This window comes from Salvelinus fontinalis, unplaced genomic scaffold (assembly GCF_029448725.1).
Source record: "Salvelinus fontinalis isolate EN_2023a unplaced genomic scaffold, ASM2944872v1 scaffold_0001, whole genome shotgun sequence".
NCBI classification, from domain to species: Eukaryota; Metazoa; Chordata; class Actinopteri; order Salmoniformes; family Salmonidae; genus Salvelinus; species Salvelinus fontinalis.
In genome coordinates this window covers 1,082,277-1,106,226 of record NW_026600210.1, presented here as the reverse complement: position 1 = coordinate 1,106,226, position 23,950 = coordinate 1,082,277, and the positions used below count along the sequence as shown (strand labels likewise).

The window sequence follows — 23,950 nt, the reverse complement described above, 5'->3', positions numbered from 1 at the left end:
ACATCCTCCCCTCTCTGCCTGATTGTATTAACACAGTGAGCTGCTTGATTCAGCAGCAAACCGCTCTGCTTTATGTCTTCCACAGTAGCAACCCATGCGTCAGAGAGATGTGCTGCTAACTAAGCATAGTTTCTCCTCCTCAAGACTGCTTAGGATGAAGGGATACGAAGGTGGTATTGAGGAATCAGACCACTTGGGCAACATGTTGAGTGAACAGGGCAGAATCCCAGTAACTACTCACATTGATGAACCCCCCCCCCCCCCCCCCCCCCACACACACACACCCACTCACATGGGACTGTTCTCAGCCCACTCACACCGGACTGGTCTCAGCCCACTCACACGGGTCTGTTCTCAGCCCACTCACATGGGACTGTTCTCAGCCCACTCACACGGGTCTGTTCTCAGCCCACTCACACGGGTCTGTTCTCAGCCCACTCACACGGGACTGTTCTCAGCCCACTCACACGGGACTGTTCTCAGCCCACTCACATGGGACTGTTCTCAGTCCACTCACATGGGACTGTTCTCAGCCCACTCACATGGGACTGTTCTCAGCCCACTCACACGGGACTGGACTGTTCTCAGCCCACTCACACGGGTCTGTTCTCAGCCCACTCACATGGGACTGTTCTCAGCCCACTCACACGGGACTGTTCTCAGCCCACTCACATGGGACTGTTCTCAGCCCACTCACACCGGACTGTTCTCAGCCCACTCACATGGGACTGTTCTCAGCCCACTCACACAGGACTGTTCTCAGCCCACTCACATGGGACTGTTCTCAGCCCACTCACCTCGCCAGTGGTGGTTTTCTCTGTCCCCTTCAGGCCCTTGAACAGCAGCAGAGGATACTGGAAACTGAGGAAGGCCAGGCAACAGATCTGGGGCAGGCTGGCCAACAGGGAGTAGTACTTATAGATCTGTAATACAGACAGAAATACGACTTATAGATCTGCATTACAGACAGAAATATAACATATAGATCTGCATTACAGACAGAAGTATGACTTATAGATCTCCAATACAGACAGAAATATGACATATAGATCTCCAATACAGACAGAAATATGACATATAGATCTGCATTACAGACAGAAGTATGACTTATAGATCTCCAATACAGACAGAAATATGACATATAGATCTCCAATACAGACAGAAATATGACATATAGATCTGCATTACAGACAGAAATATGACATATAGATCTGCATTACAGACAGAAATATGACATATAGATCTGCATTACAGACAGAAATATAACATATAGATCTGCATTACAGACAGAAATATGACTTATAGATCTGCAATACAGACAGAAATATGACATATAGATCTCCAATACAGACAGAAATATGACATATAGATCTGCATTACAGACAGAAATATGACTTATAGATCTGCAATACAGACAGAAATATGACATATAGATCTCCAATACAGACAGAAATATGACATATAGATCTGCATTACAGACAGAAATATGACTTATAGATCTGCAATACAGACAGAAATATGACATATAGATCTCCAATACAGATAGAAATATGACATATAGATCTGCATTACAGACAGAAGTATGACTTATAGATCTGCAATACAGACAGAAATATGACTTATAGATCTCCAATACAGACAGAAGTATGACATATAGATCTCCAATACAGACAGAAATATGACATATAGATCTGCATTACAGACAGAAATATGACTTATAGATCTGCATTACAGACAGAAATATGACTTATATATCTGCAATACAGACAGAAGTATGATTTATAGATCTGCATTACAGACAGAAGTATGACTTATAGATCTGCAACACAGACAGAAGTATGACATAGATCTGCAACACAGACAGAAATATGACTTATAGATCTGCAACACAGACAGAAATATGACTTGATGATGGTAATCGAACTTATCAAGAGACACTTTCAAGAGAACTGTAAAAGAAGAACACCTAAAACGGTGGGTTTTACTATGAGATAGAAATATGACTTATAGATGTGCAATGAAAACAGATCTTGACCTTTTGTCCCCTGATATTTCCTGTGTAAAAATGGAAAACAGTGAAACCGAAGGGTGAACGTATAAGCCAAGCAATAATAGTACATTTTAGATAGCAATTAATTTTCTATGACTATGGCTTGGACAACAGCACAGTGTTCTGTCCCATGCTCTCTCTAAACCAGTCTGGTTTTCTGGTTTTCTAATCCAGTCGGATTTTCTAATCCAGTCTGGTTTTCTAATCCAGTCTGATAGTCTGGTTTTCTAATCCCGTCTGGTTTTCTAATCCAGTCTGGTTTTCTAATCCCGTCTGGTTTTCTAATCCAGTCTGGTTTTCTAATCCAATCTGATAGTCTGGTTTTCTAATCCAGTCTGATAGTCTGGTTTTCTAATCCAGTCTGATAGTCTGGTTTTCTAATCCAGTCTGATAGTCTGGTTTTCTAATCCAGTCTGGTTTTCTAATCCAATCTGATAGTCTGGTTTTCTAATCCAGTCTGGTTTTCTAATCCAGTCTGGTTTTCTAATCCAGTCTGGTTTTCTAATCCAGTCTGACAGTCTAGTTTTCTAATCCAGTCTGATGGTCTGGTTTTCTAATCCAGTCTGATGGTCTGGTTTTCTAATCCAGTCTGATAGTCTGGTTTTTTAATCCAGTCTGATAGTCTGGTTTTCTAATCCAGTCTAGTTTTCTAATCCTGTCTGGTTTTCTAATCCCGGCTGATTTTCTAATCCCGTCTGGTTTTCTAATCCAGTCTGACAGTCTGGCTTTCTAATCCAGTCTGATAGTCTGTTTTTTCCAATCCAGTCTGATAGTCTGGTTTTCTAATCCAGTCTGGTAGTCTGGTTTTCTAATCAAATCTAATTTATTTATATAGCCCTTCTTACATCAGCTGATATCTCAAAGTGCTGTACAGAAACCCAGCCTAAAACCCCAAACAGCAAGCAATGCAGGTGTAGAATCACGGTGGCTAGGAAAAACTCCCTAGAAAGGCCAAAACCTAGGAAGAAACCTAGAGAGGAACCAGGCTATGAGGGGTGTCCAGTCCTCTTCTGGCTGTGCCGGGTGGAGATTATAACAGAACATGGCCAAGATGTTCAAATATTCATAAATGACCAGCAGGGTCAAATAATGATAATCACAGTAGTTGTCGAGGGTGCAACAGTCTGATAGTCTGGTTTTCTAATCCAGTCTGATGGTCTGGTTTTCTAATCCAGTCTGATGGTCTGGTGTTCTAATCCAGTCTGATGGTCTGGTGTTCTAATCCAGTCTGATGGTCTGGTGTTCTAATCCAGTCTGTTGGTCTGGTTTTCTAATCCAGTCTGATAGTCTGGTTTTCTAATCCAGTCTGTTGGTCTGGTTTTCTAATCCAGTCTGATGGTCTGGTGTTCTAATCCAGTCTGATGGTCTGGTTTTCTAATCCAGTCTGATGGTCTGGTTTTCTAATCCAGTCTGATAGTCTGGTTTTCTAATCCAGTCTGATAGTCTGGTTTTCTAATCCAGTCTGATAGTCTGGTTTTCTAATCCAGTCTGATGGTCTGGTTTTCTAATCCAGTCTGATGGTCTGGTGTTCTAATCCAGTCTGGTTTTCTAATCCAGTCTGATGGTCTGGTTTTCTAATCCAGCCTGATGGTCTGGTGTTCTAATCCAGTCTGATAGTCTGGTGTTCTAATCCAGTCTGATGTTATGGTGTTCTAATCCAGTCTGATGGTCTGGTGTTCTAATCCAGTCTGATGGTCTGGTGTTCTAATCCAGTCTGATGGTCTGGTGTTCTAATCCAGTCTGTTGGTCTGGTTTTCTAATCCAGTCTGATAGTCTGGTTTTCTAATCCAGTCTGTTGGTCTGGTTTTCTAATCCAGTCTGATGGTCTGGTTTTCTAATCCAGTCTGATGGTCTGGTTTTCTAATCCAGTCTGATGGTCTGGTTTTCTAATCCAGTCTGATGGTCTGGTTTTCTAATCCAGTCTGATGGTCTGGTTTTCTAATCCAGTCTGATGTTATGGTTTTCTAATCCAGTCTGATGGTCTGGTTTTCTAATCCAGTCTGATGTTATGGTTTTCTAATCCAGTCTGATGGTCTGGTTTTCTAATCCAGTCTGATGTTATGGTTTTCTAATCCAGTCTGATGGTCGGGTTTTCTAATCCAGTCTGGTTTTCTAATCCAGTCTGGTTTTCTAATCCAGTCTGATGGTCTGGTTTTCTAATCCAGTCTGATGTTATGGTTTTCTAATCCAGTCTGATGGTCTGGTTTTCTAATCCAGTCTGATGGTCTGGTTTTCTAATCCAGTCTGGTTTTCTAATCCAGTCTGATGGTCTAGTTTTCTAATCCAGTCTGATGGTCTGGTTTTCTAATCCAGTCTGATAGTCTGGTTTTCTAATCCAGTCTGATGGTCTGGTTTTCTAATCCAGTCTGATGGTCTGGTTTACTAATCCAGTCTGATGGTCTGGTTTTCTAATCCAGTCTGATGGTCTGGTTTTCTAATCCAGTCTGATAGTCTGGTGTTCTAATCCAGTCTGATGGTCCGGTTTTCTAATCCAGTCTGATGGTCTGGTTTTCTAATCCAGTCTGATGGTCTGGTTTTCTAATCCAGTCTGATGGTCTCGTTTTCTAATCCAGTCTGATGGTCTCGTTTTCTAATCCAGTCTGATGGTCTCGTTTTCTAATCCAGTCTGATAGTCTGGTTTTCTAATCCAGTCTGATGGTCTGGTTTTCTAATCCAGTCTGATGGTCTGGTTTTCTAATCCAGTCTGATGGTCTGGTTTTCTAATCCAGTCTGATGGTCTGGTTTTCTAATCCAGTCTGATGGTCTGGTTTTCTAATCCAGTCTGATGGTCTGGTTTTCTAATCCAGTCTGATGGTCTGGTTTTCTAATCCAGTCTGATGGTCTGGTTTTCTAATCCAGTCTGGTTTTCTAATCCAGTCTGATGGTCTGGTTTTCTAATCCAGTCTGATGGTCTGGTTTTCTAATCCAGTCTGGTTTTCTAATCCAGTCTGATGGTCTGGTTTTCTAATCCAGTCTGATGGTCTGGTTTGTGCCAGACCACTGCTGTGATTAAAACATTGCTCCGTGTGGTTTAGGCTGGCTAGCACCAGGGGTTCCCTGTCTGTCAGAAACTAGCTGATTAACTGTGACAACAGGCAGAACTAAACGATCTGAGTCCTTTACAATTCAGTACAGAAACACAGACAAACCCTGACCATTCAACCATTCAACACAGAAACACCCAAAACAATACTATTGTCGACCAAGAGTTGGAGGGCCATGAGACTAACCCCTCTGAGGCCTGATCATTCAGAGCGGACAAATCCTGAGACAACGAGACCTCATTCCAGCCCTTTTAAATTCAACTCAAATAAAGTTGTGTTGAATGGAACTGAATTGAAGAGTGGGTAGCAAGGCCTCAAGCTAGAGCAGGTACCCAAACCGACAACACCACAGGCAATGGAGAAATCCGACAGACATTCTTTGTCCACTTCATATGAATAGGTATTACGTTTTGCAATTTGCTCAGTGCTTAGCAACAGTGAGAGTTACAGCGCTAAGGAAGCCAGAGAAGAAAAGCAGCATTGAAAATCAGACACAGACATGGAGAGCCAAGGCTCCAGAATGAAACACCTCTGGGCTGGGGACAGATGGAACACCTCTGGGCAGGGGACAGATGGAACACCTCTGGGCTGGGGACAGATGGAACACCTCTGGGCTGGGGACAGATGGAACACCTCTGGGTTGGGGACAGATGGAACACCTCTGGGCTGGGGACAGATGGAACACCTCTGGGCTGGGGACAGATGGAACACCTCTGGGCTGGGGACAGATGGAACACCTCTGGGCTGGGGACAGATGGAACACCTCTGGGCTGGGGACAGATGGAACACCTCTGGGCTGGGGACAGATGGAACACCTCTGGGCTGGGGACAGATGGAACACCTCTGGGTTGGGGACAGATGGAACACCTCTGGGCTGGGGACAGATGGAACACCTCTGGGCTGGGGACAGATGGAACACCTCTGGGCTGGGGACCGATGGAACACCTCTGGGTTGGGGACAGATGGAACACCTCTGGGTGGGGGACAGATGGAACACCTCTGGGCTGGGGACAGATGGAACACCTCTGGGCTGGGGACAGATGGAACACCTCTGGGCTGGGGACAGATGGAACACCTCTGGGCTGGGGACAGATGGAACACCTCTGGGTTGGGGACAGATGGAACACCTCTGGGCTGGGGACAGATGGAACACCTCTGGGTTGGGGACAGATGGAACACGGCAGTGAATAAAGATGTCAAGGCTTTGTAGGTGTGTCTCTGTGTGTGTGTGCTTTTGTGTGTGTGTGTGTGTGTGTGTGTGTGTGTGTGTGTGTGTGTGTGTGTGTGTGTGTGTGTGTGTGTGTGTGTGTGTGTGTGTGTGTGTGTGTGTGTGTGTGTGTGTGTGTGTGTCTTCAGCCTTTGTAAGATCTCAGCCTGTGAGTGAGAGACACCAACCTCTGAAGCCTATAAGAGCTGAGGGTGCTTGGACAGTTCCATGCTACAATAATACAGCATATACTATATGATTAATACCATGCTACATTAACACAGCATGTTCTATATGATAAATACCATGCTACAATAACACAGCATACTCTATATAATAAATACCATGCTACATTAACACAGCATGTTACATATAATAAATAAGCAATTAAACACCGGAATGGTAGATGTGCAGAAGATGAATGAGCAAGTAGAGATACTGGGGTGCAAAGGAGCAAGATAAATAAATAAATACAGTATGGGGATGAGGTAGATTGATGGGCTCTGACAGCTAGTGAGGGAGATAAGTGTTTCCAGCTTCAGAGATTTTGGCAGTTCGTCCCAGTCATTGGCAGCAGAGAACTGGAAGGAAAGGCGGCCAAAGGAGGAATTGGCTTTGGGGGTGATCAGTGAGATATACCTGCTGGAGCGCGTGCTACGAGTGGGTGCTGCTATGGTGACTAGTGAGCTGAGATAAGGCGGGGCTTTACCTAGCAGAGACTTGTAGATAACCTGTAGCCTGTGGGTTTGGCGACGAGTATGAAGCGAGGGCCAACCAACGCGAGTGTACAGGTCGCAGTGGTGGGTAGTGTATGGTGCTTTGGTGATAAAACGGATGGCACTGTGATAGACTACATCCAGTTTGCTGAGTAGGGTGTTGGAGGCTATTTTGTAAATGACATCATATTCACGTATTCAAAGTCAGAGCCGTCCAGAGTAGTGGTGCTGGACGGGCGGGCAGGTGCGGGCAGTGATAGGTTGAAGAGAATGCATTTAGTTTTACTTGCGTTTAAGAGCAGTTGGAGGCCAAGGAAGGAGAGTTGTATGGCATTGAAGCTGGTCTGGAGTTGAGTTAACTTTTTATGGCTGCAGGGGCAGTATTGAGTAGCTCTGATTAATGGTGCCCATTTCAAACGGCCTCGTACTCAATTCTTGCTCGTACAATATGCATATTATTATTACTATTGGATAGAAAACACTCTCTAGTTTCTAAAACCGTTTGAATTATATCTGTGAGTCAAACAGAACTCATTTGGCACAACTTCCTGACCAGGAAGTGGAAAGTCTGAAATCGAGGCTCTGTTCTTCTTCCTGCCTATACATGGGCATGATACGTAAGAGTCTACGTGCACTTCATAGACCTTCCCCTGGATGTCAAGAGGCTGTGAGAGAAGAAATGTAGTGTTTATCTTGGTCTGAAGTGGAATACAAGCTCTTTGTATGACGTGTCCCTCATTTCCGGTACTCTGGGGAGCGCGAGGTGGACAGTGGGATTGCCTTCTGTTTAGCTGCCGTTATGGACGACTACTATCTCCGGCTTTGATTTTATTTGATACATGTGACCATATCATCGTAAAGTATGTTTTTTCAATATAGTTTAATCAGATTATTGAAATTTTTTCGGGAGTTTTGCCGTGTTCCGTTCTCTGACTTTGTTGACGATGGAGAGATCCGTGCCACTAGGCTAGTGCGCGTGCTAAATGAAGAGGGAAAGTTGCCGTTCTAAATCCAAACAACGATTGTTCTGGACAAAGGACCCCTTGTACAACATTCTGATGGAAGATCAGCAAAAGTAGGAAACATTTTATGATGCTATTTCATATATCTGTCGTACATGTGAACTAGTCGTGGGCGCCCAACGTTTGGGTACTCTAGCTATACCGAAGCTGCATATCGTAATGAAGTTATTTTTAGAATTCTAACACTGCGATTTCATTAAGAACTAATGGATCTATCATTTCCTATACAACAAGTATTTTTTAGTTATGTTTATGAATAGCTATTTGGTCAGAATATGTGTGTCAGAAAAAGTGTCAGGAAAAATCCGGACGTAGTGGGAAAAAGTAGCTAAGTTAGCACAATGTGTAACCATTGATTTCAGCTCTAAATATGCACATTTTCGAACAAAACATAAGTGTATGTATAACCTGATGTTATAGGACTGTCATCTGATGAAGAATATCAAGGTTAGTCAAAAATTATATATCTTTTGCTTGTTTGTTACGAGACTGTCATCTGATGAAGTTGTTTCTTAGTTAGTGGCTATTTATATCTTTATTTGGTCGAATTTGTGATAGCTACTGATGGAGTAAAAAACTGGTGGAGTAAAAAAAGTGGTGTCTTTTGCTAACGTGGTTAGCTAATAGATTTACATATTGTGTCTTCCCTGTACAACATTTAAAAAATCGGACATGTTGGCTGGATTCACAAGATGTGTACCTTTCATATGCTGTATTGGACTTGTTAATGTGTGAAAGTTAAATATTTAAAAAATATATATTTTGAATTTCGCGCCCTGCACTTGAGCTGGCTGTTGTCATAAGTGTACCGACGTCGGGCTTGCAGCCATAATTAACACAGTGTCCAAAGAAGGGCCTGAAGTATACAGAATGGTGTCGTCTGCGTAGAGGTGTATCAGAGAATCTACAGCAACAAGAGCAACATCATTGATGTATACAGAGAAGAGAGTCGGCCCAAGAATTGAATCCTGTGGCACCCCCATAGAGACTGCCAGAGGTCCGGACAACAGGCCCTCCAATTTGACACACTGAACTCTATCAGAGAAGTGGTTGCTAAACCAGGCAAGGCAGTCATTTGAGGAACCAAGGCTGTTGAGTCTGCCAATAAGAATGTGGTGATGGACAGAGTCGAAACCCTTGGCCAGGTCGATGAATACGGCTGCTCTTATCGAAGGCGGTTATGATGTCGTTTAGGACCTTGAGCGTGGCTGAGGTGCACCCATAACCAGCTCTGAAACCAGATTGCATAGCGGAGAAGGTACGGTGGGATTGGAAATGGTCGGTAATCTGTTTGTTAACTTGGCTTTCTAAGACCTTAGAAAGACAGGGTAGGATAGATATAGGTCTGTAGCAGTTTGGGTCTAGAGTGTCAACCCCTTTGAAGAGGGGGATGACCGCGGCAACTTTCCAATCTTTGGGAATCTCAGACGCTACGAAAGAGAGGTTGAACAGGCTAGTAATAGGGGTTGCAACAATATTGGCAGATCATTTTAGAAAGAGAGGGTCCAGATTGTCTAGCCCGGCTGATTTTGCAGCTCTTTCAGAACATCAGCTATCTGGATTTGGGTGAAGGAGAAATGGTGGGGGCTTTGGCGGGTTGCTGTGGAGGGTGCCGGGCAGTTGACCGGGGTAGGGGTAGTCAGGTGGAAAGCATGGCCAGCCGTAGAAAAATGCTTATTGAAATTCTCAATTATCAATGGATTTATCGGTGGTGACAGAGTTTCCTATCCTCAGAGCAGTGGGCAGCTGGGTGGAGGTGCTCTTATTCTCCATGGACTTTACACTGTCCCAGAACTTTATTGAGTTAGTACTACAGGATGCTAATTTCTGTTTGAAAAAGATAGCCTTAAGCTTTCCTAACTGCTTATATATTTATATATTATATTTATTATATATTTATATATTGTATATTTGTTCCTAACTTCCCTGAAAAGTTGCATATCATGGCGGGTATTTCAATGTTAATGCAGAACGTCACAGAACGCCACCTAAAAAGTTCTCAATATTGAAATCCTCTGATACTGAATTCCGTCATTCCTGTCTACGACTCGTGGGAGTCGATAATGGAGATACATACACTGAGTGGACAAAACATTAGGAATACCTTCATAATATTGAGTTGCAGCCCTATTTGCCCTCACAACAGCCTCACTTCGTCAGGGGCATGGACTCTACGTGGGGTCGAAAGCATTCCACAGGGATGCTGGCCCATGTTGACTCTAATGCTTCCCACAGTTGTGTCCAGTTGGCTGTATGTCCTTTGGGTGGTGGACCATTCTTGATACACAGGAAACTGTTGAGTGTGAAGAACCCAGCAGCGTTGCAGTTCTTGACACAAACCAGTGCGCTTGGCACCTATTACCATACCCCCATTCAAAGACATTTAAATATTTTGTCTTGCCCACCTTCTGAATAGGCAGACATACACAATCCATGTCTCAATTGTCTCAAGGGTTAGGACAGACAACAATCCACTCTCTCTCCCCCCCCCCCCTCTCACCTCTGGTGTCTTGGGGCAGTCGGCCTTCTGCCAGACGAGCACCCCAAAGTGAGTCCAGGAAAGCAGGGACCCCAGAACGTACCCCACGGCGTTACGTAGCGTTCCACAGGCCAGGAGAGGAAGGTACAGAACAGGGTAGTAGAACAACGAGACAATAATCCAGTACTCTGGGGAGAGAAAAACAACAGGAAGCAGAAGTAAGAAACTAAAACATTATTTAGCTCCATCCTGTTACTCCATCCTATAGATCCCTCAGCTGTTACTGTACTGTCCCTCAGCTGTTACTGTACTGTCCCTCAGCTGTTACTGTACTGTCCCTCAGCTGTTACTGTACTGTCCCTCAGCTGTTACTATACTGTCTCTCAGCTGTTACTGTACTGTCCCTCAGCTGTTACTATACTGTCTCTCAGCTGTTACTGTACTGTCTCTCAGCTGTTACTATACTGTCTCTCAGCTGTTACTATACTGTCTCTCAGCTGTTACTATACTGTCTCTCAGCTGTTACTGTACTATCTCTCAGCTGTTACTGTACTGTCTCTCAGTTGTTTGAGCTTGTGTGTACAGTATAACAGTGGGGTACTGGTTGCTTAGTAACGTCTTCCGTAATATCAAAACAAAGTGTATAAAGCTCAAAGCCATTAAAGGTTGAGTAAGTTAGAAGTTTGTCCATAAATGTTCCAATATGTCTATTATATGTAAATAGTTAATGACTGGTGGAGACCAACATGTAGTTATTTTGGCAACCCTACTTAAAGTCTCAGAGCAAGTGACGTAACTGATTGAAATGCTACTAGCGCGTACCCGCTAACTAGCTAGCCATTTCACATCCGTTACACTCACCCCCCTTTCAACCTCCTCCTTTTCCGCAGCAACCAGTGATCCGGGTCAACAGCATCAATGTAACAGTATAACTTTAAACCGTCCCCTCGCCCCGACACGGGCGCGAACCAGGGACCCTCTGCACACATCAACAACAGTCGCCCACGAAGCATCGTTACCCATCGCTCCACAAAGGCCACGGCCCTTGCAGAGCAAGGGGCAACACTACTTAAGTCTCAGAGCAAGTGACGTAACTGATTGAAATGCTACTAGCGCGTACCCGCTAACTAGCTAGCCATTTCACATCCGTTACACTAGCTGTTCAATCCGAACAGATTCAAAAATCATGGGAATTTGTTGCGCTATGCTGCCTTTGTTTCCCTCCTAGGTATATGTTGCAAGGCAATTCCCCCAGGCCTGCTCCCTCTGTGGCTAAAGCCACTGTGACAAATGTGCAAAAAAAAAACATTTGTTCTATGAAATGAAATACGTGTAAACACTACATTCTAACCCACACACTTCTTTGCTGGAGTCATGATAGTGTTGTTAGACAAAGCAAGGAAAGTGAACTTTAAAACCTGATTTAGTTTTGTTGGAATTTGCAGCTGTTGTTGGTAAGTAATGAATCTGCCAGGTTCTGTTGAATTACTGGACCTTTAAAGACTGACGTAAGAAGTCTAAAGACTGACATAAGAAGTCTAAAGACTAGCGTAAGGAGTCTGAAGAGTGACGTAAGGAGTCTAACAACTGACGTAAGGAGTCTAAAGACTGACGTAAGGAGTCTGAAGACTGACGTAAGGAGTCTAAAGACTGACGTAAGGAGTCTAAAGACTGACGTAAGGAGTCTGAAGACTGACGTAAGGAGTCTGAAGACTGACGTAAGGAGTCTAAAGACTGATTTAAGGAGACTAAAGACTGACGTAAGGAGTCTAAAGACTGACGTAAGGAGTCTAAAGACTGACGTAAGGAGTCTAAAGACTGACATACGGAGTCTAAAGACTGGCGTAAGGAGTCTAAAGACTGGCGTAAGGAGTCTAAAGACTGACGTAAGGAGTCTAAAGACTGACGTAAGGAGTCTAAAGACTGACGTAAGGACTCTGAAGACGGACGTAAGGAGATTAAAGACTGACGTTAGGAGTCTGAAGACTGACGTAAGGAATCTAAAGACTGACGTAAGGAATCTAAAGACTGACGTAAGGAATCTAAAGACTGACGTAAGGAATCTAAAGACTGACGTAAGGAATCTAAAGACTGACGTAAGGAATCTAAAGACTGACATAAGGAGTCTAAAGACGGACGTAAGGAATCTAAAGACTGACGTAAGAAGTCTAAAGACTGACGTAAGGAGACTAAATGCGGTGGTCAGTAGATAAACTAACGACGAGTTTGACATATTTTACAGAAAACGAAATAGTCCCCAGTTATTGTTGCCCGTGGTGTAATCATGTCTAAACAGTGTGCCCATGGGCTCCAGAGTCTAGCTAAATTTCAGTCAGTAGCTATCCTTCTAAATTCATTGGGCACTGGATAAACTAACCATGAGTTGAACATATTTGGCTGAAAACACATTTTTCAGCAACATGTCTTAAAGGACCCATGAGCAGCAACATAAAGGACCCATGAGCAGCAACATAAAGGACCCATGAGCAGCAACATGTCATAAAGGACCCATGAGCAGCAACATGTCATAAAGGACCCATGAGCAGCAACATGTCATAAAGGACCCATGAGCAGCAACATGTCATAAAGGACCCATGAGCAGCAACATGTCATAAAGGACCCATGAGCAGCAACATGTCTTAAATGACCCATGAGCAGCAACATGTCATAAAGGACCCATGAGCAGCAACATGTCTTAAAGGACCCATGAGCAGCAACATAAAGGACCCATGAGCAGCAACATGTCTTAAATGACCCATGAGCAGCAACATGTCATAAAGGACCCATGAGCAGCAACATGTCATAAAGGACCCATGAGCAGCAACATGTCATAAAGGACCCATGAGCAGCAACATGTCATAAAGGACCCATGAGCAGCAACATGTCTTAAATGACCCATGAGCAGCAACATAGAGGACCCATGAGCAGCAACATAGAGGACCCATGAGCAGCAACATAGAGGACCCATGAGCAGCAACATAAAGGACCCATGAGCAGCAACATGTCATAAAGGACCCATGAGCAGCAACATGTCTTAAATGACCCATGAGCAGCAACATGTCTTAAATGACCCATGAGCAGCAACATGTCTTAAATGACCCATGAGCAGCAACATAAAGGACCCATGAGCAGCAACATGTCTTAAATGACCCATGAGCAGCAACATAAAGGACCCATGAGCAGCAACATGTCTTAAATGACCCATGAGCCGCAACATAAAGGACCCATGAGCAGCAACATGTCTTAAATGACCCATGAGCAGCAACATGTCTTAAATGACCCATGAGCAGCAACATGTCTTAAATGACCCATGAGCAGCAACATAAAGGACCCATGAGCAGCAACATGTCTTAAATGACCCATGAGCAGCAACATAAAGGACCCATGAGCAGCAACATGTCTTAAAGGACCCATGAGCAGCAACATAAAGGACCCATGAGCAGCAACATAAAGGACCCATGAGCAGCAACATGTCATAAAGGACCCATGAGCAGCAACATGTCTTAAAGGACCCATGAGCAGCAACATGTCTTAAATGACCCATGAGCAGCAACATAACGGACCCATGAGCAGCAACATGTCTTAAATGACCCATGAGCAGCAACATAACGGACCCATGAGCAGCAACATAACGGACCCATGAGCAGCAACATGTCTTAAATGACCCATGAGCAGCAACATAACGGACCCATGAGCAGCAACATGTCTTAAAGGACCCATGAGCAGCAACATAAATGACCCATGAGCAGCAACATAAAGGAGCCATGAGCAGCAACATGTCATAAAGGACCCATGAGCAGCAACATGTCATAAAGGACCCATGAGCAGCAACATGTCATAAAGGAGCCATGAGCAGCAACATGTCATAAAGGAGCCATGAGCAGCAACATGTCATAAAGGACCCATGAGCAGCAAGATGTCATAAAGGACCCATGAGCAGCAACATAAAGGACCCATGAGCAGCAACATGTCATAAAGGACCCATGAGCAGCAACATGTCATAAAGGACCCATGAGCAACAACATGTCTTAAAGGACCCATGAGCAACAACATAGAGGACCCATGAGCAGCAACATAAAGGACCCATGAGCAGCAACATGTCTTAAAGGACCCATGAGCAGCAACATGTCTTAAAGGACCCATGAGCAGCAAATGTTTTAAAGGACACATGAGCAGCAACATAAGAGACCCATGAGCAGCAACATAAAGGACCCATGAGCAGCAACATAAAGGACCCATGAGCAGCAACATGTCTTAAAGGACCAATGAGCAGCAACATGTCTTAAAGGACCCATGAGCAGCAACATAAAGGACCCATGAGCAGCAACATAAAGGACCCATGAGCAGCAACATGTCTTAAAGGACCCATGAGCAGCAACATAACGGACCCATGAGCAGCAACAAGACTTAAAGGACCCATGAGCAGCAACATAAAGGACCCATGAGCAGCAACATAAAGGACCCATGAGCAGCAACATGTCTTAAAGGACCCATGAGCAGCAACATAAAGGACCAATGAGCAGCAACATGTCTTAACGGACCCATGAGCAGCAACATAAAGGACCCATGAGCAGCAACATGTCATAAAGGACCCATGAGCAGCAACATAAAGGACCCATGAGCAGCAACATGTCTTAAAGGACCCATGAGCAGCAACATAAAGGACCCATGAGCAGCAACATGTCATAAAGGACCCATGAGCAGCAACATAAAGGACCCATGAGCAGCAACATGTCTTAAAGGACCCATGAGCAGCAACATAAAGGACCCATGAGCAGCAACATGTCTTAAATGACCCATGAGCAGCAACATGTCATAAAGGACCCATTAGCAGCAACATGTCATAAAGGACCCATGAGCAGCAACATGTCATAAAGGACCCATGAGCAGCAACATGTCATAAAGGACCCATGAGCAGCAACATGTCATAAAGGACCCATGAGCAGCAACATAACGGACCCATGAGCAGCAACAAGACTTAAAGGACCCATGAGCAGCAACATAAATGACCCATGAGCAGCAACATAAAGGACCCATGAGCAGCAACATAAAGGACCCATGAGCAGCAATATGTCTTAAAGGACCCATGAGCAGCAACATAAAGGACCAATGAGCAGCAACATGTCTTAACGGACCCATGAGCAGCAACATAAAGGACCCATGAGCAGCAACATGTCATAAAGGACCCATGAGCAGCAACATAAAGGACCCATGAGCAGCAACATGTCTTAAAGGACCCATGAGCAGCAACATAAAGGACCCATGAGCAACAACATAAAGGACCCATGAGCAGCAACATGTCATAAAGGACCCATGAGCAGCAACATGTCATAAAGGACCCATGAGCAGCAACATGTCATAAAGGACCCATGAGCAGCAAGATGTCATAAAGGACCCATGAGCAGCAACATGTCATAAAGGACCCATGAGCAACAACATAAAGGACCCATGAGCAGCAACATAAAGGACCCATGAGCAGCAACATGTCATAAAGGACCCATGAGCAGCAACATGTCATAAAGGACCCATGAGCTGCAACATGTCATAAAGGACCCATGAGCAGCAACATAAAGGACCCATGAGCAGCAACATAACGAACCCATGAGCAGCAACATAACGGACCCATGAGCAGCAACATGTCTTAAAGGACCCATGAGCAGCAACATGTGAGGTGCATAGAAGCATGTCAAATTGGGTCTCCCAATGACAGGAACGCATATATAAAATGAAACTAATTTCCACCCTAAAAATGAGGAATAAGGAAGAGGCTTTGATTTCTGGTCAAACAGATGGAACAAGGGGTCTTAGAAAACATCTGCTAGGAGTCTTAAAAGGATTTAAGGATTTAAGACGTGCTTCTACACCTGCTCATAGCCTGGTTCCTCTCTAGGTTTCTTCCTAGGTTTTGGCCTTTCTAGGGAGTTTTTCCTAGCCACCGTGCTTCTACACCTGCATTGCTTGCTGTTTGGGGTTTTAGGCTGGGTTTCTGTACAGCACTTCGAGATATCAGCTGATGTACGAAGGGCTATATAAAATAAACTTGATTTGATTTGTTTTGATTTAGAAATACACCAAAACACAGGAAAGTTGCTGTAAAGACCTCTGCCAACTAAACGTCCACACTTATATTTAGTTTAGGGTCTTTTTTGTTGTTGTTGCCTTGTGTACGTTTACGAAACATTGCCTTGTGTCTTGAAATACCGTTGACAAAAATCCACATATATTTAAGATATCACATTTCTCTCTCCATCATGAGGATATGCAATCAGCGAAACACACCGGCCAAAATAGTTGCTACAAAACACTCCCTTCATTTTCAGATCAGACAGCAGGATCAATCAACCAATGGACATCATTGGTTGAACGCTCCTGGTGTGAAAATGTGAAAATACCGCTATTGTTCATTATTATATCTGAAACACCTTTCATCTCTAAGAATGATGTGTGAAACACCTTTCATCTCTAAGAATGATGTCTGAAACACCTTTCATCTCTAAGAATGATGTGTGAAACACCTTTCATCACTAAGAATGATGTCTGAAACACCTTTCATCACTAAGAATGATGTGTGAAACACCTTTCATCACTAAGAATGATGTCTGAAACACCTTTCATCACTAAGAATGATGTCTGAAACACCTTTCATCACTAAGAATGATGTCTGAAACACCTTTCATCTCTAAGAATGATGTGTGAAACACCTTTCATCTCTAAGAATGATGTCTGAAACACCTTTCATCTCTAAGAATGATGTGTGAAACACCTTTCATCACTAAGAATGATGTCTGAAACACCTTTCATCACTAAGAATGATGTGTGAAACACCTTTCATCACTAAGAATGATGTCTGAAACACCTTTCATCTCTAAGAATGATGTGTGAAACACCTTTCATCACTAAGAATGATGTCTGAAACACCTTTCATCTCTAAGAATGATGTGTGAAACACCTTTCATCACTAAGAATGATGTCTGAAACACCTTTCATCTCTAAGAATGATGTGTGAAACACCTTTCATCACTAAGAATGATGTCTGAAACACCTTTCATCACTAAGAATGATGTGTGAAACACATTTCATCACTAAGAATGATGTCTGAAACACCTTTCATCACTAAGACTAATGTCTGAAACACGTTTCATCAATAAGAATGATGTCTGAAACACCTTTCATCACTAAGAATGATGTCTGAAACACCTTTCATCACTAAGAATGGTGTCTGAAACACCTTTCATCACTAAGAATGATGTCTGAAACACCTTTCATCACTAAGAATGATGTCTGAAACACATTTCATCACTAAGAATGATGTGTGAAACACCTTTCATCACTAAGAATGATGTCTGAAACACCTTTCATCACTAAGAATGATGTCTGAAACACCTTTCATCACTAAGAATGATGTCTGAAACACATTTCATCACTAAGAATGATGTCTGAAACACCTTTCATCACTAAGACTAATGTCTGAAACACGTTTCATCAATAAGAATGATGTCTGAAACACCTTTCATCACTAAGAATGATGTCTGAAACACCTTTCATCACTAAGAATGATGTCTGAAACACCTTTCATCACTAAGAATGGTGTCTGAAACACCTTTCATCACTAAGAATGATGTCTGAAACACCTTTCATCACTAAGAATGATGTCTGAAACACATTTCATCACTAAGAATGATGTGTGAAACACCTTTCATCACTAAGAATGATGTCTGAAACACGTTTCATCACTAAGAATGATGTCTGAAACACCTTTCATCACTAAGAATGATGTCTGAAACACCTTTCATCACTAAGAATGATGTCTGAAACACGTTTCATCACTAAGAATGATGTCTGAAACACCTTTCATCACTAAGAATGATGTCTGAAACACATTTCATCACTAAGAATGATGTCTGAAACACCTTTCATCACTAAGAATGATGTCTGAAACACGTTTCATCACTAAGAATGATGTCTGAAACACCTTTCATCACTAAGAATGATGTCTGAAACACGTTTCATCACTAAGAATGATGTCTGAAACACCTTTCATCACTAAGAATGATGTCTGAAACACGTTTCATCACTAAGAATGATGTCTGAAACACCTTTCATCACTAAGAATGATGTCTGAAACACGTTTCATCACTAAGAATGATGTCTGAAACACCTTTAATCACTAAGAATGATGTCTGAAACACCTTTCATCACTAAGAATGATGTCTGAAACACCTTTCATCACTAAGAATGATGTCTGAAACACCTTTCATCACTAAGAATGATGTCTGAAACACCTTTCATCACTAAGAATGATGTCTGAAACACCTTTCATCACTAAGAATGATGTCTGAAACACCTTTCATCACTAAGAATGATGTCTGAAACACGTTTCATCACTAAGAATGATGTCTGAAACACCTTTCATCACTAAGAATGATGTCTGAAACACCTTTCATCACTAAGAATGATGTCTGAAACACCTTTCATCACTAAGAATGATGTCTGAAACACCTTTCATCACTAAGAATGATGTCTGAAACACCTTTCATCACTAAGAATGATGTCTGAAACACCTTTCATCACTAAGAATGATGTCTGAAACACCTTTCATCACTAAGAATGATGTCTGAAACACCTTTAATCACTAAGAATGATGTCTGAAACACCTTTAATCACTAAGAATGATGTCTGAAACACCTTTCATCACTAAGAATGATGTCTGAAACACCTTTCATCACTAAGAATGATGTCTGAAACACCTTTCATCACTAAGAATGATGTCTGAAACACCTTTCATCACTAAGAATGATGTCTGAAACACCTTTCATCACTAAGAATGATGTCTGAAACACCTTTCATCACTAAGAATGATGTCTGAAACACATTTCATCACTAAGAATGATGTCTGAAACACCTTTCATCACTAAGAATGATGTCTGAAACACCTTTCATCACTAAGAATGATGTCTGAAACACCTTTCATCACTAAGAATGATGTCTGAAACACCTTTCATCACTAAGAATGATGTCTGAAACACCTTTCATCACTAAGAATGATGTCTGAAACACCTTTCATCACTAAGAATGATGTCTGAAACACCTTTCATCACTAAGAATGATGTCTGAAACACCTTTCATCACTAAGAATGATGTCTGAAACACCTTTCATCACTAAGAATGATGTGGAGGGACAGGAAAACACCGCGAATAGAGTCTAGCGGCGAAGTTTCCCTTTAAGGAGAAAATAATGATCTACGAATAACAATAGGTTTCACTGTGAAATCCTAATAATTGTGAGAAAAAAAAACACTACTCCGATCTATCATCTCAAAAATGTTCCATCTTCCTGCTCCTTACGTTTGTTGGCTTGGTCTGTGGTGAAGGGAAGAGGGTTTGGGGCGATAACCAGACCAAACAGTTTGCAGAACAGCACGCCAAACACTGCTACAGCTAAGCCCTTGTGTTGCGTGTGGTCCAGGAAGTTCACTGGGCTGGGGATAAAACAGGAAAATATTTAGAACCAGGATGTTAGAACCAAGCTGCTTCAGGTTTGATATATGATGTCATGGCAGGGGGATGCAACAGTGTTGACAGCAGGGTTGGTGGGAAATATCATTGAAATAAAATTTTAAAAAGTCCTATTCCGTTTGTAAATTCACTTGCCCAACAGAACAGAGGATTAGGATGCCATTTAAATGTATTTAAAATGGCCAACACGCTGTTGTTGAGGTCTAAGACTATAATAAGGGTGTAAGAGAAGGGGATCTCACCTGAGTAACCCTGGGACTCTTTTCTGCCCATCCGCCAGCTTCCTCCTCCTGGCAAGGAATGCTAGGATCAACATGACCACCAGCTGCAGCACAGAACGGAAGACAGACCAATTAGTCCAGGAGACATTTTAGTTATCCCAGTTAGCCATATCGGTGTGGTCCTTCTGCCCGACCCATATGACCCTTGACACTTGTGCAGCTGTGGACCTCCTGCCTTCACCTCAGTCCTCTTGGGACCCCCTGCCCTCTCCCCTGGGTCAGACCAAAGACTGGGGGGGGTGACCCCACAACAAAAGGGCTTCCCCCAGTCTATGATCTGACTGGGTCACCATTAGTCAGGACTTCACAGCTCACTGACCAGTACGGACCTAGGCTGTCCGTACTTCACAGTTCACTTAATCCAGTGTCCCGAAAAGTTCGTTTTGCACATATTTAATGAAACAGCATATTCTAACACAATATTTGTAATACAAACAAACGGGTAAAAGTTGATTGTGATATGATTAAGGGAAGAATTTTTTTATTTTTTATGGTATGGTGCCTGGCCTTAAATTCCCCTTTGGAGTAAAAAACACAGGACATTGAGTACAAAGAGTGTAATGTTTAGCTGAACGGACTGGTATCATCTCCGCAGTAAAAAATAAACTTGTAATCTGTAGATTAGTTGTGAACTGGAGTGTTATCAGCTATGGCTGCAACATGCCCGTCGATATATAACAGGTTTACTGGATAAAGAAATCAGGTTCCATAAAGTCCTTACAGAGCCAGAAGAGTCTGGTTGAGGTGGGCAGAGCCAGAAGAGTCTGGTTGAGGTGGGCAGAGCCAGAACAGTCTGGTTCAGGTGGGCAGAGCCAGAACAGTCTGGTTGAGGTGGGCAGAGCCAGAACAGTCTGGTTGAGGTGGGCAGAGCCAGAAGAGTCTGGTTGAGGTGGGCAGAGCCAGAAGAGTCTGGTTGAGGTGGGCAGAGCCAGAAGAGTCTGGTTGAGGTGGGCAGAGCCAGAAGAGTCTGGTTGAGGTGGGCAGAGCCAGAAGAGTCTGGTTGAGGTGGGCAGAGCCAGAAGAGTCTGGTTGAGGTGGGCAGAGCCAGAAGAGTCTGGTTGAGGTGGGCAGAGCCAGAAGAGTCTGGTTGAGGTGGGCAGAGCCAGAACAGGTTCAGGTGGGCAGAGCCAGAACAGTCTGGTTCAGGTGGGCAGAGCCAGAACAGGTTCAGGTGGGCAGAGCCAGAACAGGTTCAGGTGGGCAGAGCCAGAACAGTCTGGTTCAGGTGGGCAGAGCCAGAACAGTCTGGTTCAGGTGGACAGAGCCAGAACAGTCTGGTTGAGGTGGACAGAGCCAGAACAGTCTGGTTCAGGTGGGCAGAGCCAGAACAGTCTGGTTCAGGTGGACAGAGCCAGAACAGGTTCAGGTGGACAGAGCCAGAACAGTCTGGTTCAGGTGGACAGAGCCAGAACAGTCTGGTTCAGGTGGGCAGAGCCAGAACAGTCTGGTTGAGGTGGGCAGAGCCAGAACAGGTTCAGGTGGACAGAGCCAGAACAGTCTGGTTCAGGTGGGCAGAGCCAGAACAGGTTCAGGTGGGCAGAGCCAGAACAGGTTCAGGTGGGCAGAGCCAGAACAGTCTGGTTCAGGTGGGCAGAGCCAGAACAGGTTCAGGTGGACAGAGCCAGAACAGTCTGGTTGAGGTGGGCAGAGCCAGAACAGTCTGGTTCAGGTGGGCAGAGCCAGAACAGTCTGGTTCAGGTGGGCAGAGCCAGAACAGGTTCAGGTGGGCAGAGCCAGAACAGTCTGGTTCAGGTGGGCAGAGCCAGAACAGGTTCAGGTGGGCAGAGCCAGAACAGTCTGGTTGAGGTGGACAGAGCCAGAACAGTCTGGTTCAGGTGGGCAGAGCCAGAACAGGTTCAGGTGGACAGAGCCAGAACAGTCTGGTTCAGGTGGACAGAGCCAGAACAGGTTCAGGTGGGCAGAGCCAGAACAGTCTGGTTCAGGTGGACAGAGCCAGAACAGGTTCAGGTGGACAGAGCCAGAACAGTCTGGTTCAGGTGGACAGAGCCAGAACAGGTTCAGGTGGGCAGAGCCAGAACAGTCTGGTTCAGGTGGGCAGAGCCAGAACAGTCTGGTTGAGGTGGGCAGAGTCAGACAGTCTGGTTGAGGTGGGCAGAGCCAGAACAGTCTGGTTCAGGTGGGCAGAGCCAGAACAGGTTCAGGTGGACAGAGCCAGAACAGTCTGGTTCAGGTGGGCAGAGCCAGAACAGTCTGGTTCAGGTGGGCAGAGCCAGAACAGTCTGGTTCAGGTGGGCAGAGCCAGAACAGGTTCAGGTGGGAAGAGCCAGAACAGGTTCAGGTGGGCAGAGCCAGAACAGTCTGGTTCAGGTGGACAGAGCCAGAACAGTCTGGTTGAAGTGTGCAGCGCCAGAACAGTCTGGTTCAGGTGGACAGAGCCAGAACAGTCTGGTTGAGGTGGGCAGAGCCAGAACAGTCTGGTTCAGGTGGGCAGAGCCAGAACAGTCTGGTTCAGGTGGACAGAGCCAGAACAGGTTCAGGTGGGCAGAGCCGGATCAGTCTGGTTCAGGTGGACAAAGCCAGAACAGTCTGGTTCAGGTGGGCAGAGCCAGAACAGTCTGGTTTAGGTGGACAGAGCCAGAACAGTCTGGTTCAGGTGGGCAGAGCCAGAAAAGTCTGGTTCAGGTGGACAGAGCCAGAACAGGTTCAGGTGGGCAGAGCCAGAACAGTCTGGTTCAGGTGGACACAGCCAGAACAGGTTCAGGTGGGCAGAGCCAGAACAGTCTGGTTCAGGTGGGCAGAGCCAGAACAGGTTCAGGTGGGCAGAGCCAGAACAGTCTGGTTCAGATGGACAGAGCCAGAACAGTCTGGTTGAGGTGGACAGAGCCAGAACAGGTTCAGGTGGACAGAGCCAGAACAGTCTGGTTCAGGTGGGCAGAGCCAGAACAGTCTGGTTCAGGTGGACAGAGCCAGAACAGTCTGGTTCAGGTGGGCAGAGCCAGAACAGTCTGGTTCAGGTGGACAGAGACAGAACAGTCTGGTTCAGGTGGACAGAGCCAGAACAGGTTCAGGTGGACAGAGACAGAACAGTCTGGTTCAGGTGGGCAGAGCCAGAACAGGTTCAGGTGGTCAGAGCCAGAACAGTCAGGTTCAGGTGGACAAGAGCAACAGTGTGGAAAGCATGACTAGAGAGACGAAAGGCTGACTCAGATATGAGAGGAGACTGAAGCCGGGAAAACAAAGACGATGTAGAAGACCTCTGAAGAAGGTGGGATGGTGGGTTAATAAAATTATAAAAATAAAAATAACTGGGAGTTCACTACATGATTTTGGCCCTGATTTAGCTGTCCCTGACACGTTTTTAGAGATCGAGGAAAATTTCTCGGGACGCACGGTCGACGCAATGCTCGTCGGAGACACAATCTGAAGGCTACCGATCCCGTCTTTGAGCAGTCCCAGACGTCCCCATATTTCTGCCTTTAACCAAAGTCAAAGTGTCAAATTGTTACAGCTCGGAAGTTCACAAGGTTACATGTAATGCAAAGTTTTTAAAAACTAAATGTTAGCTAGATAGTTCAACTCTGTATGGTAAGCGTGAACGTCTGACAGAAACCTAGGCTGCTTTGAGCCACAGCTCGTTGTATTAACAATCTAATCCCGCCATTGTTTTGGCGAGA

The 23,950-nt window shown here is 44.4% G+C and overlaps 1 protein-coding gene across 1 annotated transcript in view; it reads right to left on the bottom strand.

Moving 5' to 3' along the window:
* Positions 1 to 23,950, bottom strand: part of LOC129841801 (receptor for retinol uptake stra6-like) — a 113,096-nt gene that overhangs the window by 76,690 nt on the left and 12,456 nt on the right. Inside the window, exons 3-6 of the mRNA XM_055910022.1 lie at positions 20,277 to 20,359; positions 19,864 to 19,997; positions 10,540 to 10,706; positions 798 to 923 (exon numbers count right to left, since the gene is read on the bottom strand). Of these exons, the coding sequence (XP_055765997.1) occupies positions 798 to 923; positions 10,540 to 10,706; positions 19,864 to 19,997; positions 20,277 to 20,359 (510 nt within the window). The remainder of the gene's footprint in view (positions 1 to 797; positions 924 to 10,539; positions 10,707 to 19,863; positions 19,998 to 20,276; positions 20,360 to 23,950) is intronic.